This window comes from Scleropages formosus, chromosome 1, assembly GCF_900964775.1.
Source record: "Scleropages formosus chromosome 1, fSclFor1.1, whole genome shotgun sequence".
NCBI lineage: Eukaryota > Metazoa > Chordata > Actinopteri > Osteoglossiformes > Osteoglossidae > Scleropages > Scleropages formosus.
The window spans coordinates 54,052,667-54,071,698 of record NC_041806.1 but is presented as its reverse complement, the minus strand read 5'-3'; the positions used below and the strand labels follow the sequence as shown (position 1 = coordinate 54,071,698).

The 19,032-nt window shown below is 52.0% G+C and overlaps 1 protein-coding gene and 1 long non-coding RNA gene across 2 annotated transcripts; one reads left to right on the top strand and one right to left on the bottom strand.

Moving 5' to 3' along the window:
- Positions 1-448: 448 nt before the first annotated feature.
- On the bottom strand, positions 449-17,216 carry tesk1b (testis associated actin remodelling kinase 1b). The gene is made up of 11 exons (XM_018749650.2): positions 16,994-17,216; positions 15,895-16,276; positions 6,453-6,574; positions 5,853-5,901; positions 5,370-5,516; positions 5,095-5,177; positions 4,050-4,140; positions 3,766-3,849; positions 2,654-2,740; positions 2,385-2,490; positions 449-2,032 (listed from the first exon to the last, which is right to left on the bottom strand). Exons 2-11 carry the CDS (start codon positions 16,075-16,077, stop codon positions 996-998), a joined length of 1,989 nt encoding a protein of 662 aa, XP_018605166.2. The 5' UTR covers positions 16,078-16,276; positions 16,994-17,216; the 3' UTR covers positions 449-995.
- Positions 17,217-17,305: 89 nt separating this feature from the next.
- LOC108932927 (uncharacterized) lies at positions 17,306-17,975 on the top strand. The gene is made up of 2 exons (XR_001966030.2): positions 17,306-17,550; positions 17,701-17,975. It is a non-coding gene; the product is annotated as an uncharacterized LOC108932927 (long non-coding RNA).
- Positions 17,976-19,032: the final 1,057 nt, after the last annotated feature.

The window sequence follows — 19,032 nt, the reverse complement described above, 5'->3', positions numbered from 1 at the left end:
TGAGAATCCCCTTTCTAAACTTATGTACATAGTTACTATTTTACACCTTTACCCATTTTACAGCTGCACATCTACTGCAGCAGTTCAGGTGAAGTACTTTCTCAAGGGTACAACAGCAGTGCATTCTCAGGACTTCTGGCTGCTACCTTCTGGTATACAGTTAAGTTCTTCAGCAATGACCACACCGCTGCTGGCCTTCGATATTGAAAAGAGCAACCACCCTCCCCCCCCGCCCCAGACACCACAGACGATTTCAGTCATCAAGTTCCCTACAAACACACAGAGATCCAAGAGCAACCATCTGTGCACTAACACATGAAAGCAGTAGCAACGCTGGGTCTGGTCTCTCGTGCAGTTATTCATTCGTTCACATGCGTCATAAAAATGCATATTAACTGAGCGCAAATGCTCTCCCACACACACACACACACACACACACACACACACACACACACACACACACGTGAGCGCTAAGCAAGCATTTGTTACTTTGATTAAACTAAAAATAAGGTCTAACATGTCAGTCGAACACAGGTGACGGTATAGTGTGTGTGTGCTACTCCAGCGGTGTGACACAGAAGGGCAAGTCAGTTGTTTGTCCTTGAAGAGGCAGATGTTGCACCAGTGGAGATGAGCTGCGTGATGCTGGGAAACAATCCGCTGTTTATCCTGTTTCCCCGAGACCCAAACAGCACCCCAGCCACTCATGTCCTCATACCCTCCAGCTATCATGGTGTTCTGTGCAATCTGGGGCAAAATAACCCCCCCCCCCCCCCACACACACACACACACACAGTCCAGCAAACAGCCTACGGAGCACGAGGTTCTGCCTTACAAAATACGGGCAAAGAGCTGAGCCGACCCTAAAAACAGTTATACTACCAATGATATGAGCGATGACAGAATCACCAAAAACAGTCACCACCACAAACGCACTTTTACAGTCAACCTGAAAGCGGAGCACTTCCCGGCTCTGTCCGGCACGCGGCGCCACTCTATGTCTGAGCCTCCGGGAGCGCCAGGCCAGGCTCGCCGGGCCCTGTCGATGGGGCCAGGCTCTTGGTGCCGTGAGCGAGTAGCCGCCGCGTTGCGTCCCCGTTCAAGTTCTTGTAGGGGTGGTGGGCACTGTGGCCACGGGGGGATGCGCGCAGACACACCGAGGGGAAGCTGAGCCCTGCGATGCAGCAACCAGGACAGGAAATTACCTCTTCCTGCTCCACTGTGCCGTTACTGGAGCCTGGCAGCAGGAAGGGAGCAGCACCCCCACTGGGGCCGTGGTACCCACCGCTCCCCCAGCTAAGAGGCCCGCTCATCACCACAGTGCTATTGTTGTTCTCCAGGTGCGGCAGCGGAGACAGCGATGGGGGACCGTTGGATATCACAGAGCCCCAACCGTTAAGTCCAGATGCAGGGGGTATCAAAGGCTTAATGCCAGGAACAGCGCTATCTACTGCATCGGGGGAGCTGGTGCAGTCCATTGGCTCAGCAGGACACAAGCTGTCTAGCTCTCCATCTTCTTCCAGGCGGTCTAGCGACACCATCTCCAGGTCCAAGGGGAGACCCGAGTCATCTGCCATGTGCTCCAAGCACTTCCTCTCTACTTCCTCCTCCTCCTCCTCCTCCTCCTCCTCCTGACTGTCCTGCAGTATACTCAAGCCCTCCAGGCCGTCTTCTCGGCCCACAGAGCCAGCCAGAAGAGAGAGGCCCCTTAGCTCAGGGGTGCAGGGCAGGGACTGGCAGCGGCGGTGCACCCCCCGCAGGGGCTCGTTCTCAGAGGGGGACACACAGGGGTCATGTGGCGGGGGCAGAGTAAAGGTCAGGGAGATGACTGACTTGCTGGGTGTATCAAAGAGCTTGATTTTGCCACCATTCAGGTCTTGCCGTAGAGAAAAAGGGTTGATGCGGGCAGGCGTACTAAGAGCGGGGGGCGTTGTGGGAGGCAATGTGTCCGACTTGCTCCGGGACAAGTTCTGATCTTCAAGTGTGCAGAAGGACCGTCTCCGATGAGGGCTGTTGACCAGGGTTGTGGGTTCTGGCAAAGAACGGGGGGGGGGGGGGGAGAGAAATTCCATTTGATTCATCTTCAGAATGCTTTTCTCACTAAGGTGAACATATGAACAAAGCACTGGTGGGGGAGGGTGGTGGGGGGAGCAAAAAAAAAAAAAAAAAAACTCCCTAAACATTGGTCAGGTTTCAGTGAGGTATCATATACAGGCATGATGTACGATTTTCAATGCAGACAACATAGCAGCACCAGGAGTGGCATCTCCCCATCATCAGAGGGAACGCATACTCTTGCGGCTCAGTCTGCAGTCAAAGTGCAATAAACCACGTAAGCAGCCAAGCTTCAGCGCACCTGCGGCTCTTCATCATCCCCGACTCACCTTGAACAACAGGCTGCTGCTGCTCTTCCTCCTCCTCCTTCTCCTCTCGCTCATGTTCCAGTTCTACCACCAGCTGTGTGAATGAGGGCCTCTGGACTGCACACATCTAGGAAGAGAAACACAATTTGGGGTGGGCACGAGGTGGACAAGGATGGCCAGCGTGGGCTTCCTGCTTTTCAGGTGAAAATTCAGACTTTTTTAAAATTAGGTTTCTTATTGAGACAGAAAGCGGCCTGGATTCCAATGGAAAAGGTGAGCAAGTGTCTTACGTTGCAGCAGCGAACAGCCATGTCCAGGAAGCAGGGGGGGCAGTCCCCAACCATGTTCCGGAAGGCCTGCACGTCCAAGCCGAAGTCCTGAGGGAGGCGCACAGAGGAGGTTGGTACACATCGCCACTCACCGTCTGTCTCTCACAGTGAGAGAGAGAGAGAGAGAGAGAGAGAGAGAGACACACACACACACACACACACACACACACACACACGTGCCTTCTTTAAGACAAACAGCTGTGACGAGTCCCAACCCAAAGCATAAGGCGAACTGGACAAATGACCTCAGGCTGCAGAACCACGGTCACCTTTAGCTGGCAGACAACTCTGCAACAATATAAACGTCACCAACATACAGTATTTGATGCACAAGTCAAGAGCAGAGGGAAGTAAAACTGGCGACACGGAGCTTCACGAGAGTAAAGGACTCTGTACAGGGGAAAGGAACAGTGCAGAGTTGAGGCTTCCTGTGGCACCAACACCTACACACACACAATGATGAAGCATCAAGTCAATTCGTTCAGCTGCACGTGTTTGGAGTGTGGGAGGAAACCAGAGCATCTGGCGAAAAAACTCACACATACAGGGAAAACATGCAACCTCCACACAGACCGAGCTGCATTCGACCCCACAGCCTAAGCGCACCCAGGCTCTGTGAGGCACCATCCTACCTACTGCGCTGCCCTATGAGAAATTAAACCGAAAGAAACAGCAAGGAGTTCTGCGGTCTTCGTAAAGGGCAGAAGCATTTGACATTCAAAGACAGAACTAAAGAGGTCAGTCCCAACATGTTCCACACGCATCAAGAGAACTTCAAATTTCTGGTGCTGATGAACACACACCCGTGTGTGTGTGTGTGCGCGCGCGCCCCCTTCTTGGCTGCCAACTGGTTGCTGTAAAGCCCCACTTTACCTGATGGAGGAGCAACGCAGAGTCGAGCGAACGCAGTCTGCATGCGGTGGATGGCGTGCAGTGAGAAACACACCCTTGGAAGCCCCTCACAAAAAGTACATTAGTTTAGAGTGTTGGTTGGTGAGCTCACCGAGCCAAGTGCTCTTGGAGCGGCGTGCGTACGGCTGGATGGAAGAGAGGCGGTGCGCAAGGCCACATACCTCAGTGCGTGGCAGATAGTCGGGGTCCGCCTGTATCCGCGCGATGACCTCACACAGGATGATCCCGTACGCAAAGACATCCACCTGCAAAGGGGTGGCTGGAGATGACGACAAGCGGCAAGAGCACGTGCGACAAAGGTGTCGCCCGCAAGCGAAAGTGTGTAAAATCCCGCAATACCGAAGGCGCTAGTCTCCTTATAACCCCCTTGTGGGCCCTGTGCTTTCTCTTGCTGTTCTTCTCCCTCGGAGTGACTGCAGCGCCGCCGTGCCACGCCGTACTGTACCTTCTCATCGTACAGCTCCCCCCTGAGCACTTCCGGCGCCATCCAGTAGGGGGAACCCACGACCGCCAGGGGCTGCTTCTCCACACCGTCGCTGGGGGGACAAAAGGGTCGTTTCAGGAGCGCTCGGGTTGAGCTGGTGCGACGTTCCTACGGGCTGCGTGTATTCCTGAGTTTGTGTGCGTGTATGTGCACGCGTGCACACTCTCACACACCGGTACGTGGAGGGTGTCCGTGTGCATAATAACCAAGCATGTGAAAGTTCTCATGTTCAGAGTAAGGAAAACGGGAGGAAGGAGAACAGAGCGAGTCTGGACTGGTAGTGCTGCACGTAGGTGTAAACACACACACACACACACACACACACACACACACACACACACACACACACACACACGTCAAAAACAACACCCCAGTGAGCAACAAACAGAGGAGCCGGAATCACAGCCTCAACTCGAGTTGCCAGCGAAGCACAGAGCGCTGCAAGAACATGTCCTTATTTGGAGAGCTTCCCTAAAGGGCCTTGGCCTCCTTCTCGTGCCGACACGCGGCTCTCTCTCTCTCACTTTCTTACAAGCAGAAATGCACCGTAACATAAAATGTCATCCGTACAGAATTAATAGCAGAACAACGACACCCAACACCAACTGGCTACACATGCCATGTCACACACAGAGCACAGGTACACACACGTGCAGTTACCCAAAAAAAAAAAAAACAAACATTGTTGCACACAAACGTCGTAATGGCCACACACTGCATTTGTACACGCTTCTCTTTTTCACAAGCACAACACGCATTTTCTTACACAAACACATGCAAAAACACACAAGTGTTGGGCTTGATGTTCCAGTGACATACGGCCACAGCTTAGCCAGAGTACGTGGGCAACACCGCAATGCTCAGTCACACCACGGTCAAATCTCTGCGCTACTAACGCACGCACGCAATGCCGTGATGTCAGGTACAGCGGACGATGCCCTGCGGAGACAGACACCGTGTGCGCGCGCGCACAGGTAGCGGCACGGCAGCAAAGGTGTTCACTCACCTGTAATCAGGGATTTTCTCCGCCAGGCCAAAGTCGCCCACGACGGCGCTCAACAGGCCGTTCTCCCGCCGCACCAGGCAGTTCTGCAGGTGAGAAGTAGCTGAGGACAGCAGGGCCACCCAGCACCTTGGCCACAAGCGTAAGGGGCAAGATGCTTGGTGACATCTATTAATGCATGCAGAGTGTATGCACGCAACCCAGAGTGTGTCGAGTGTGACTTTGCGTGTGTGCGCACACAAAACCCAGCTCAGCAGAGAAGAGGTTACGCAAGGCACCTTGGATGTGAGGTCCCTGTGGAAGATGCCCTTGCTGTGCAGGTACTGCAGCCCCCGGCCGATGTCCAGCGACAGGTCCACGCGTACAGCCCAGGACAGGAACTCGTCGCTGTCCAGCAGCTGCTCCAGGTTCCCACCATTGATGTACTGCGAATAGTAGAGCGACACGTTTTGAGGACTGTGGGGAAGTCGGGGCACAATAAACATGGACATTACCATGGAGACCAGCTCCTGCCAGCCTCCCGCAGACAAAGAGCGGGGCACAAACCAGGTAGACCGGAACAGGGCTACAACACACAAACTGCTTCCGAAGTGCTCTACTGGGACCAGAGACCAGCACATGTTCGCACCGCAGCCCCGAAGAACAGGGCTGCCACAGCCATACAACTCCAGTCGAACCCTTGGCCCATGCGGCAAGAGCTTCGTGTTGTCAGAACGAAGTGTTTCACAGAGATGATGGGTGGACACCACGGTTAACTTTACCTCCGTCAGCGCGTGCAGCTGTCCCTCGTGAACACACACCCCCACAAACCTGCAGGAGGACAGGGACACGAGGGACGCGTTAAGGAGCTCTTCCACACTCAGTGAGCGAGTGAAACGACGACGCGCGTTTCCTGCCACGTGAGCAGGCGCTCCTCTTGATTCACGCTCCTCAGCGGTGCTCAAAGAGCGGCGATGCGGACGGCGACTCGGTTACGGTTCTCACCACAGGCTGCACGCCGACGACTATCTGCACTTGTAAAGAGGCCTAAAGGCAGCAGTGAAAAGCAGTAACGACCCTGCTGTTGAACTCAGTGCACACGCAAGAGCTGCTTACACACATGATCACAGCAAGCGTTCAGTTACTTTTCAGGCACCCAAAGTTTCCATCTGTGTGGAAGGAGAAATTAGAAAGCGTTTCCTGTGCTGTGAGCAAAATTACGGAAGGAAGACAAACGTGTCAGCATGTGCCAATGAGTCAGCCAGTTCCCCCTTCTAACACTGCAGGAGGAACCTGGGTGATGTTTACTGTGCAGCAGAGCACAAGGTTCCACGGCACAGCGTGTGAGGGGCGCATGAGCAGGCGGGGCCACAACCACTAACCTGAGGATGTTGGGGTGGCAGAGTCGGTTCATCAGCTGCACCTCCCGTAGCATGTTGGCCCTGTTGCTGGGCAGAGTGTTCATCTTCAGCGCCATCACCTGCCCGGTGATCCTGTGCTGCACCTGGGAGGCCGGAAGACAAGGCTCTTACGTTTACATTTATTTATTTAGCAGATGCTTTCTCCAAAGCAACTTCCAATGGATACTATTGCAGTGTTACCAGCCCACACACCTTAGTTACCGTGGTGACTTACACTGATAGATACGGTACTTACGAGGGGTCACTCGTCCATACGTCAGTGGTGTGTACACACACACACACACACACACACACACACACACACACACACACACACACTCTCTCTCTCTCTCTCTCTCTCTCTCTCTCTCTCTCTGTCACTCACACACTATGGGGGGACCCGCACAGCATGTCTTTGGGAGGAAACCAGAGCACCGGGGAGAACATGCAAACTCCACACAGACTGAGCGGGGATCAAACCCACGTCCTGTGAAACAGCAGCGCTACTTGTTGTGCCACCATGCCGCCGCTTCAGCGAAATGCCCGTTAGAAAGGTGTGCTTGCAGAATGAAGAACACACTGAAAAGTGTTTACCGGGGGGGAACGGGACGGGACGAACTTTAGACCTTATGGCGACGGTCAGATACGATGCACAAACGTGGTTATGTATCGCACCCACTTCCTGTACTTGAGTCCCAGCAATTACAGAACACCGAGAAAGAGCCACGTTCGGCGCTGGCAAGCTTCTAGCACAACACTACCTTTGGACACGCAGGTTTCTGTTGCCGCTGCCGAGAAGACACACGCAGCTCTCTAGGTCACCCTTCACTTGTCTATCTCCTACGTTTGGGTCTGCAGGGATTCAAACTGGCAACAGAGTCAATATTGTTGTGGGCTCCGCGCGGACATGACAATGCCAACGCTGGACAGAAGTTGAATGACCAAAGTCAGACTCGTCAAGGCGTACACCTTCCACTTTATTCCCCGAACCTGCCTTATTCCGTGTCGTTGTTTTGCCACCACCCCAGCTGGAAGCCGTTACATTATTCTGTTTATCACTGCTGCAGAGAAATAGTAAGCACACCTTCAATGTGGCTCTACTGCTTGAGAGCTGAAAAAGGGCACAGGAAGCAACGAGAAGGCAAGAGCTACCCCAGGAACAGCCGTTGAGAGACAAGCCACACGATGGATACAGAGGCTTGAGAGAATCCCAAGGAGTACTTTTAAAACAATTATGGGGAAACAAAAGACACTTAAAACTACCTAGAGTCTTCAAAACAACCCATCCCCAAAACTTAGCAGCTCAGCAAGAAGAAAAATTTGGCCAGAGGAGGAGGAGGAAGTCAAGAGGTCAAAAACACCCGCTGAGGATTTACAGCGTGACACAGCTGAGATGAGAGAAACAATGAGTCTGTCAAGAGATGCTCAGGTGCTCTCCCGGTCTGGGCTGTACAACTGAATTTATAAAAGCGTTTATAAAAATAATTGCGGGAGGGACCCAACAACAATATGCAGGCGCTTCTGAAACAACGTGTGGGGAAAAAAGTGCTGTGGTCTGATGACACGAAGCTGCAGATATTTGGCCTGATTGCCAAGCGTTACATGTGGGGAAACTCACAGCTCAGCACTTGCAAAAAACATCCCCACAATCAAGTATGGTGGTGGAAGGGTCATGTTGGGGGATTGTGCCTTTCACCAGCTGGGACTGAGTAGCCAGTCAACAAGGAAGTTAAGAACATGGAGTAAAATAAGGAGAGACACTGGTACAAAATTTGCAGAAGACCTGAAGGTGGGACAACTTCACCAAGACAGTGACCCCCAAACAGAGAGCTAAAGCTACTCTGGAACAGCTTAAAAAGAAGGTGAGACTCCTTGTGACGTCCAGTCAAAGACCTGACTTAAAACCCACGAACAAATCTACTGAAAGAACTTCAAACTGCTATACACCTTCACGTCCAAGTGACCTGCAACAGATAAAGTAAAAATCACTTCCAACAGTCAAAGACTAATTGCTGCTAAAGGGAGATCCTAAATATTTAGAAATGTCAATTTTGCCTTTTTTATTTACTTTTAAAAAGTTTTATATGTCCCATCAAAATACCAAAAATATGTTTTGAAAGAAAAGGCATCTCACTGTTTTACAGAGGTGTGCGTGTGTGTGTGTCGGGGGGGGCGTTTGCCCAATAGTAGACAGAACATCCAAATCTTTAATGCTGTGTGTTTGTCCTGGAGTGTGTTCCTCTGCCCTTTGCAACAGGTATTAAGGGACACTCCAGGCCTGGGCACTAATAGGCTTTCTGGATTTCCCATCATTCCCCTGATCTGCTTCCCAGCTCAAATCCAGGCCAGCTGACAGACTGATCTGCTGGCCAAAGAGCTGCTGGAAGTCTACATGCACAACTACGTGTGTGTACACACACACACACACACACACACACACACACACACACACACACACACACAACAGCGTGGAGTCACCAGTTCACCTGAAGCCCGTCTTTGGACGGTCCAGCCGCTGCGAGACGCCAGCGCTACCAGTTGTGCTGCCAAACCGCACGAATTCACGAGTAACAGACACACAAGTGAAGCTTCACCAGCTCAGTGCTCATGGACCACAGCTGGGTGTTGAGTTCAGGAGTTGACCCGGAGAAGGCCTCCTGACCACAACAGCAGCTGGACACCCTGCGGACCCCCGCAGCGGCTCTGCGTGAACAGGAGGTGATCCCTTTGCTCTGACAGGTTCTCGGGGTTGTGGGGCAACAAGCAAAAAGAGACAACAGCAGCAGAACGTTTGTCTTTTTTCCCCTCCTCTTCCTCTTCCCATCACAAGGTACGAACACATGCGGGACGCAAATGTTGCACAACCACCGATTTCCTTTCAGGACCATTTCTGAGGTGCAAAGAACACGAGTTAAAATGGATAAGCTGTGGAAAGATAGTACTTCACTTGAACACCAACCCTACGGTCATGTTGCTCCCTTCAGTACAACATGAATGACAAGTGTTGGGGAATTTATTTTTCGTTTGTATCTAGGATCTCCCAGAAGTAGGTACCTGACACACGGTCAACCGCCGCACCGGGAAGGAGCTCTTATCTGCGCACGGACAACTTCTTCGTAAGGAACATGCAAAGTCCACGAGCAGATTAATAATACGTTGCGTACGAGACGAGTTAAGCGTGCGAGTCCTCCTGGAGCCGCGGTGCGCTGAATCACCCACAGGGAGCAAAAAGTACATGTTACACATGTATCCAACATTAATGTTCTGCTCTCGCTCTACATTTATACCTCTCCTTCCTCCTGGCAGGACACGTTCAGGCACAACACGGCACTCGAAGCAAAACACCTCCTACACTTTTGCCTATTAAGCTCGAGAGGGGATTGCTTTACAGTTGTTGACACCGTGTTTGTTTTCAGCGTGCCAGAGATTTAATCTCCGTGGATGTGTGGCAACAGGAGCACGGTTCCCGACATGCCCGACGCAGCACAGGGTCGGCACAAACAAGCAGACGCTGAAGTGGGCCGGGTCCAGACCGCCTGCAAACGTCGCCACGAAAGATCCACGGCAGCAAACGCTGGTAACACCATAAATACAGCCGCAAGCAGAATACCATTCCTTGAGCTTTCGAAACAACCGTGTGCGCGCGCGCGTACGTACGGAGAGGAGACCAACCCTTATTGTGTTCATACCCCCAAGTCCTCAACTTGGGAAGCAACAGGTACCTGAAGTCCGCAACTCCAAAATCACGTTCGCCACTAAGGCACAATCAATAAGAGCTCCATAACAGCAGACGACATCAGCTACATCTCACCGCTGGATTTGCTCTGCAAAATAAGACAAGAAAGTATAGTAAATTTTTAAGAACCGTCTACCGTTCTCACGACGTGCTCATCCAATGCAGGGTCACGGTGGTCCGCAGCCGATCCCACAGACAGAGCAACGAGGTAGAGTACGATGTGGATGGGCTGCTAGTCCATCACAAAATGTATGATTTTCTCTTTTGTAAACTTAAATCTAGTTTGAAACTACTGAAAATTCTTTAAAAATACATCGCCTCCCAAACTTATTCAATACCAAGTCAAATCACAAACACTTGCAACCTTCCTGAGTATCTAAGTAACAAACTGGGTTTACTTAAGAACCACATGTCTGCAGCCCTGTCTTTGTCTTAATGTAACGAACACGTTGTATTTTCGCCGAGACATTCGTCGCTTTGGAGAAAAGTGTCCGATACATGAATAAATGTAAACGTAGCTAGCCGTTGTTTATGAACATCACGATGTATGAAAGCTTATTAGAGACGTACTTCATTTTATTTGCTGGTTGTGCTCGGTAAGACACACACACACACACACACACACACACACACACACACACACACACACACACACACACACACACACACACAGCTATAAAAAAAAAAAATGTATTAACTTGAAAAACATTAAAAGTGAAAAAGACCTGTGGTTCCCACAAACTTCTGAGAGGTTCATCACATAAACGTGCAACGTTCTTCCTCCTGCTATTCATGAAACTCAGACACGGCAAACTGCACACGCTACTTTCGTTACCCCAGTCCGACAATCCAACCCTTTTTGTCTCTTTTATTGCCAACTAATGGCTGCATGCGAACAAATGTTAACTACAGAGGTGCGAAGGCAAAACACAGTAAATCAAATTTCAAGCCTCAACTTCATCACTTGAACAGTTGGAACCCAGGGACCCAGAGTTTCTGGAGTCCATGTCCGAAACAGCACAATCCCTCCAAAAAAAAGCCATAATCTCAGATGTGACCATGTATACAAGAGATCTGCGAGCAGGCCGAGCCTTCCTGCTGACACAGCAAGACCGTGACACGTACATCAGACTGCGTGGGGGGGGTTAAGGAAAGCATTGTGCACAGCAGTCGTCAGGTGGAGGGGCATCAGGTGCCTGAGCACAACCGAGAAAGACAGAGACCCATTTCACGCACACAGGTGTGAGAAGTATATAATTAAAAAAAATTTAAAAAAAAAAAAAACCCCCCACACACACACACACACACACACACACCACTTCATTTTGACCCATGGCGAGGATCCGCCGCCATCTTTCCGCACTCGGACCTGCGGCCAACCTCCAGGCAGGCGCCGAGTCACCCTCTCCAGGAGGGTAATTAACTCCGCTCATGCCTGTAAATACCCCAGGGAGTCGGGGACAAAAATATGTACAGAGGTAAAGAGATGAAGCTGAGAAGTAGAGGTCAAAGTTCACATTGACACCACTCACCTTTCACTCCCTCCTCTGTACTCAGTGGCTCATTTCAGGAAGTCACACACTGGCTTCGTTCAGTCAGTCATGTGAAAGTGAAGCAAACATCAACCAGCCCGCGCTCCTGCTCCCCTGCTCCACCGCGCTCCCGCTCCCCACGTCACGACAGCTTTCACACAGAGACCGGCGCAGGTCACCTCCCCACTACACACACACACACACACACACACACACACACAATCCAACACTTGACCTGAACAGGCACGTTTTTGCTTCTGGCACTCCCACACGTTGCTGGAAACACCTGCACAGCATCACCAAAAGGTTTGGTGTCATGATGCACGGGGTAAGATGAACGGAGACACCGGGGCCACCGTGCATCGTATCCCTGCGCGACAACGACCGCGAACAGTCTGCAGAAGAAAAGGTCACCGATATGGGGGCTGCAAATATGACCAGCGGAGGCAGATGTAGGGAGGGCTTGAATTTATTACGCCATTATTTTCAAGTGTAACGACTTGTTCAAGAGGGTTTCAACATTCTCGTGCCATAAATTCACGCTTAATTAGGAGGCCTATATAGGGAACCTTTTGCACTGTGCAATTCTCCATCATTTGTGTCATATCCGAGGTGAGCGACACTTTTACTACATGCCAAACATAATAAGAGAAAGAAATAGTGCTGACATCACGTACATTTTCTGGGATCACTGGAAGTCACTAAAATCCTTAGCTTTTTCTGCCCAGTAGTTACAACAGCATTCCAAGCGAATTCAAAAAAATCATTTTTCATCCCTTTCAATTCCTTAAATTTCATGTTTCATTCAGCAAATCTACAGCTGGACCTGAAACCTTGCTGCAGCCCCCATCACCCATCTTTACCTACAACTGGTGTCCATTTGAACAGGTAAGCGTCCAGCCCGGTTCACCGCAGGCTGCTTGCGCTTCTAAAACCATCACGTGCACAACCGTGTCCTTCTGTGACCTCTGACAAGATCTACAACCGTTTCACCTGCTCAGCCTCCACCGGTGGAAGGACCCACCTCATTTTGTCCCACAAGGCCGCTGCTTTTCCACCTGTTGCGATTTTTAGTCCACTGATCACCCGACTAAGAAACGTAAAGGAAGCAGGACTCCGGGTAAGCGGGAAAGCCCGGCGCAGGCATCTAAACAGCTCAGAGAGAAGAGGAAAGCTGCAAGTGTGTTTGGACTCAAGTTCCCCAGCAGAGCTCCCCCCCAGGACACCCATGTCCTTGACAGGCTGCGGATGGGGAACATGTTACAGGGCACAGCGTGGCCACCGGCGGCTCCAAAACGAGAGCCGAGAAAAGTCATTGTTTTGCTGCCGGTTACGGAGCCATCGATGAAGGATCCTCTCTACACAGGCCACACAAACGCAACCAGCTGCTTGCTCTCCAGCGCCTGACAAGCCCCAGCTCGAAGCGGGGGGGGGGGGGGGGGGGGGGGGGGGGGGGGGTGGGCAAACAAGAAGAGTCATCCTGGCGTCAGCCTCAGGGTTCGAGCTGGCTTCTACAACTGCACTCGCAGTCGCCGTATCGGCTGCGCCGCAGCACCGACCTTCGAGGGGCTCCTGCCTGCAGATCAACGTTTACACTGTGGTGGTACCCGGTGATAATCCGTCTTCCTTACCCCAATTGCACTCTACGAGACGGAGAAGCTAAGCTTTAAAACAAGATGCTAAATGAAAGTGATTATTCAGAAGACAGATGAAAACTGCATCAGGTGGATGGTTAATGAAAGGGTTGTATATCATCATCATCGCCACTATTATTTACCCCTAGATTACTTATAATGCTGGATACACTAAACACTGTACAATCACCCATTTAACAAGAGCAATATAACACACACACAGCAATTTAGAATTTTTAATTCTAATTCTAAATTTAGAATCAATTTAGAACACTCCACCTGAAACAAAAGTCTTTTGGACTGAGGGAGGAAACCAGAGCACCTGGAGGGAAGTGTCTTATAGCTGAGCAATGAATCACAAAACATAAGTGGTTAGTTAATCCAAGTTCCCTGGGTTTTAGCACAACTCTGACCTACTGCTCTTTCCTGAAGACTCGGTAGCGGTTTCAAATAACTTCGTTCACCACAAAGACAGCGAAGACCGTAGTTCCGTCAAAACATGCGGGCCACGCGACAAGCAGTCGCGTCGTCGCAATGAGACGCCTTCATGGGCACGGACACCAACAGGGTTTCGTGGCGAAGGGCACCGTTGTACGAAAAGGTGTTTCACACAACTCGATCACTGAGGCAAGGAAGGGCTCTCTGATGACGGACACAACTCCACCGTTTCCGTCTTGGGCGCTGATCGGTCACACCAAAGAGTACAAATACTCTTCCGCTTTTCCTTCACTTCGTCGAGCCCGTACGCGTCCTTTTCACACCGAAATACACTGGGCAAACATACGTGGATTGAACCGTTAGTGACGTAGCATGCGCACACGCACACAAAACTGTTCCAAAAATCGCAAGGCAACAGCTCCGAACTCTACGCCACTTGCTGTCCCAGAGTCCTGACACAATGAAACAAGAGTATAACCCTGGTAAAAAGCAACTTGACCCATGTGCGAGTTGTGGACGTTGAGGGGGTCTTCTCCAGCTCCTGCGGTCATCACATCCCTTTTCCGTCATTCCTGAGCAGCCCGGCGAACGCGCAATACGACTTGCGCCGCACACAGCGGGGGACGCGATGACCTCGGTGCCAAAAGCCGGAGGCCGCGGTAAACAGAAGCATCAGTTCCTCAAGCTGAGAGAAACAGAGTCGTGATCTTCAGCCGTGCCAGTTTCAGAAGGACTAGAGAAAGACGCACAGCATTCGCGCTTGGACAATATCGGGACGAGAGCGGAGGCGACATTTTACCACGAGTTCCAAGTGCTGCGATGGACCACTTTGCCGCCTTTCCACGTGCGGCGCTTCCTTTGCCCAGGGCGGCCTCTGCGTCGAGCGGAGAACGCAACCTGGACAGGCCTTTTACTGCCACCCATCTTGTTCAAATGCTTTGAGTCCACCGTGAGGAGTGTGTGCTGAGCTCCAGCTCCAGCTGCCAAAAGCGTCATTCTAACACATTCTGTTTGCGTTTGGCACCCATGTGCAGGAAGCGCATTAGGCACGCTTTCAACAGCGACGAGCACATAGAGAAGCGCCGAGCATTTACACGCTCGGTGTCGGCAGAAATACATTCCACAGGTGCGTCAACTTTGCAAGGCGATCCCGGTACGGAAAGAAAGAGAGCATCTCGTGCATTTTTAATCAGGTCCGACTTCACGGCAGGGCCACGGTGGGCCAGTCTCGCACCGAACCGCTGCTCACTTCAGACCACGAGAACCTCAACGTGACAAAGTCGAAGCTGGAAAAAAGAGGCTCCACACAGTACGTATGTGCGTCTAAACTCACTACGGAGTGGTCGCGACCCTATCACCGTGCATGGAACGCTCCACTAGACAGGGAACTACCCGCACGGGCTCGTCTGCGTTACCTTCATTGCCATAATCCTACTGGTTTATTCGGCACATGAATCGTTCTCCTTTTCGGTGTCAAAGAGGCATTCAAAGCGCACCACAGCTCACACCGCGGCAGCGGTTCGATAGCCCACTTTCCAGCTGATCACACCCCGACATGTTCTGCCATCGCTAAAAAGTAAAAGTCCCGACTGTTACACGAGTGGGACATGTCACACTTTGACCGCTCGCCACCGAAAGCCACATTCACTCCGTGAGCCGCAAAAGCCAAAGAAAAAAAGTGCAGAACTCTGGCTTGTTTCGCCTTCGCCTATAAGGCTGAGGGCAGCGTTCGGAAGACGTTCGGCTCGACAGCCGGCCGATCCCGATGACGACAGCGACATTAATAACTGAAACGCTGCAGGCCCTAGTAATAAAAATAAGGGCACGGGGAGGGTGCGGAACTCCGGCTCACGCTCATCCGCATGGGTGGCAGGGGCTCATTCTCACCGAGCGTCACTGCATCAGCTCAGGGTAAAGCACTTGGATCAAGCCTGGGGAGCGCAGCAGCAGCAGCAGCAGCAGGTGGTGGGATTGGAGCCCAGAACCCTCCCACCATCACCCCATCATGCCCTGCTCACCCCACGTGCAGGAGGAAGAGTGACTGTCACTGTCTGTCCCAGTCTCTCCGAGTCTCTCGCTCTCACCTTGAAGACCTCGGAGAAGAAGCCCGATCCGATCTTCTCGCAGAAGAAGTCATCGATGCGCGCCAGGCTGGACACGGCGCTGCGCAGCGCGCGGTACGACGAGGGCCGCAGGCGGTTCGGTCCGTGCAGCCCGTGGCTGGGGGGCTCCGGTTCCGGCTCGGGCTGCGGCTCCGCGCGCTCCATGGCGGACAAACCCCGCGAGAGGGAGAGCGGCGAGTGCTTACATGTCCCGCGCGCCGCCGCCGCCGCGATACTGCGGGATTGCGAAGGAAATGCGCGTGAACCCTGCGCACTTCGACACTCTTCACAGGAGGTGCGCCCTCCCCGATGCGCGCGACACCCTCGGGCTCGGCTCCGTCATGCCGCTCGCGCGACGCGCTCTCTGCCGGGAGGAAGAAGAAGGAGAAAGGGGGGAGAAAGAAAAAAAAAAAAAAAAAAAAAAAAAAAAACCTCATGAACCGCTGCGAAGGACAAAATGCAGCTTTTATTGCGCCTTATTTGTCTGTCTATCAGCGGTCGCGCGGCAGGAGCACGGGTCGCACGCGGCGCGCCGCGAGACACCGCAATTTGCATGTCGCGAACCACGATTCTCTCAGTCGACACCGATACATGGTATCCGTCTCCTCCGGCACCGCCGGGCCGTGTGTGGAGAAAACTAAAGGATACTGGGAAACGGAGCGCGCGGTCACAGACCCCCGAGCACGAGCACGAGCCCGAGCCCACCGGCGCCGTTCGCCCTCGACTGCGGAGAATCAATTATAGATACAGTAGTAGTGTATTAGTACTAGTGTGCGGTCGAGCAGTAGTGTAGTACTAGTCTAGAGTACCAGTGACGGTTTAAGTAGAGCTGCGGCCGAACTCGCCGTCACTCACTGTGTCTCTCTGCTCTGACTCGTCGCATCCGCGGCCCCCCGCCGCGTCCCGGCAGAGCGAGCGAGCCGAGCGAGCGAGCGAGCGCGAGACACACAAACTACGTGTCCGTCTATGTGCTGCATTCACGCGGCGACGTGCGGCGCTCCGCAACGTTTCATCAATGAACGAACACACTCACACAACCATGTTTGTGTCGCTCATTACGGGCCTTCAGCGCTCCGCCTACCTGCTCCTCCAGGTCCAGGTGGCCGAAAGGTGCGCCTCCACGTCCTGTCGGTAACGCGAGCTTTTATATAATAATAATAATGTGAGCCCGTTCGGCGGCTCTCGGTGTCGCCGCGCTCCTCCGGTGTCCGGCGCCGCGCGCAGCCATGGCCGTGTGCGCGTCTCCCACCTCTTATTGGAGGAGCAGAAGGGGTCGGATCGCTTCGGCTTCGGCTTCGGCTTCGGCTTCGGCTTCGGCGCCGCGCAGTCCCCCTCCCCCTCCCCCTGTACAACAGCGTCAGCGCGGTCGCTCCTCCTTCGCGCTGTAGCCGTTATTGTGCGGAGCGACAAGGATCCCTGCGGTTGCGGCGCTTCTCGCAGCGCGCGCACACACACATTGTGCCATTTCGTTTATTATTCATTCGTTCACGTTAAAGGGCACAATGGGTGGCTCGCGCAACCCCCTTGTTTGTCAGGGCTAAGTTTGCATTTGTCACATGGCTTTTTGCTCTTATTTTTAACCCTCGAGGTTACAGTTCCGTGCTCGAGGCCAGTCGGATCACAGCCAGGTGATCGCAGGTGAGTCACGGATGCTCTTACCTGCGCAGCCCGTGAAGCAAAGTGCAAAAGGCATCGATTTCACAATCCTGCTGATAATTAAGTCCCGCTGCAATATCTGCTGGAACTAAACTTAAGGGAAAAATAACCCCCACCCCCCCACTCGCAGAGGTCCAAGGTCAGCTCGCTCATCCCCCTCTGGGCCGCGGCAGCGCTTTGGTTAGGAGACGAAGGTGCAACGAAAGACTTTACTGACACCTGTGAGAAATCCTGCATCCTGTCACTGAAGAGCCACTAAATTCTAATGGTTCTGATTAATATGTAATGAATAACTGCTTCGGAGCTGTATAAGTGAACAATAAGATTGTAAAGTGTCTCCTTAACTCTTCTGGGAGTAAATAAAGGGGCCGAAGTACTGGCGCAATCGCAGAGTTTAAACCCTTTGAGTTAATATTTGATAGCAGTAAACTCTTATCTTATTTCATCCAAACAAAATAACATACTTTCTCTAATTCTCCTGAGCTCAGACACTGATATCTTTCACAGAGCAGGCCCCAGCCAAACCTGCTGTGCCACTGCACCCCCCCTTTGTGTTGAACAGTGAGGGCTAAAAACATCAGTACAGTAAAAGTACCTAGAATACAGGACAAACGCTCAGTCATAAACAGATCTGATTAAGGCACTTTCAGTTTCATGGCGAGCGAAATCCACACTCATCTTTTTCTAACATGTTGTGAATTTCCAAAAATCCATGCAGCTAAATGGATACTACTTTGACAGAATAGTAAGGCTGATGATCATTTTGTAGTTAGTGAGTATGTTACTGTCAATGTTTGCCTTTTCGGCAAGGATCAGACCGTGGCTACCTTCAAGATAATTAGGAGAAGGCTGGGTAAGCTGCAGAGAGGTGCGGTGGCGCAGCGGGTTTGGCTGGGGCCTGTTTTCTGGTGGGTCTGGGGTTTGAGTCCTGCTTGGGGTGCCTTCCAATGGACTGGCGTCCCGTCCTGGGTGTGTCCCCTTCCCCTTCAGCCTTGTGTCCTGTGTTGCCGGGTTAGGCTCTGGCTCGCCGCAACCCTGCTTGGGACAAGCGGTTTCAGTGTGCGTGTGTGTGTGTGTGTGTGTGTGTGTGTAAGATGCAAACATAAGAAGATGTATTAATTGCATTAAGAATGGACACCATAAGCACTACAAAAGGCCCATACAGCTGTGGTGGAGGCATGGTGTCAAGCGGAAAGGTGAGGGCTTTTATTGTACAGACTGATTCTTTCACCTCTTGCTTAGCAATTGAAGTTCCTTGTTGCAACTATTAGTACTTCTACCCATTTCTTGGCTGCGGATGGATGTGCCATCGAGTCAAATCCAACTCAAAGCCACCACACGTGTGGTTTCTAAAACTGGAGTGCTTTGCCAGTTCCATCTTCCATGCACATCTGTCGGGTGGAGAACATGCAAACTCCACACACTCTGAGCTGGATTCAAACTCCAAACCAATCATGCAACTCA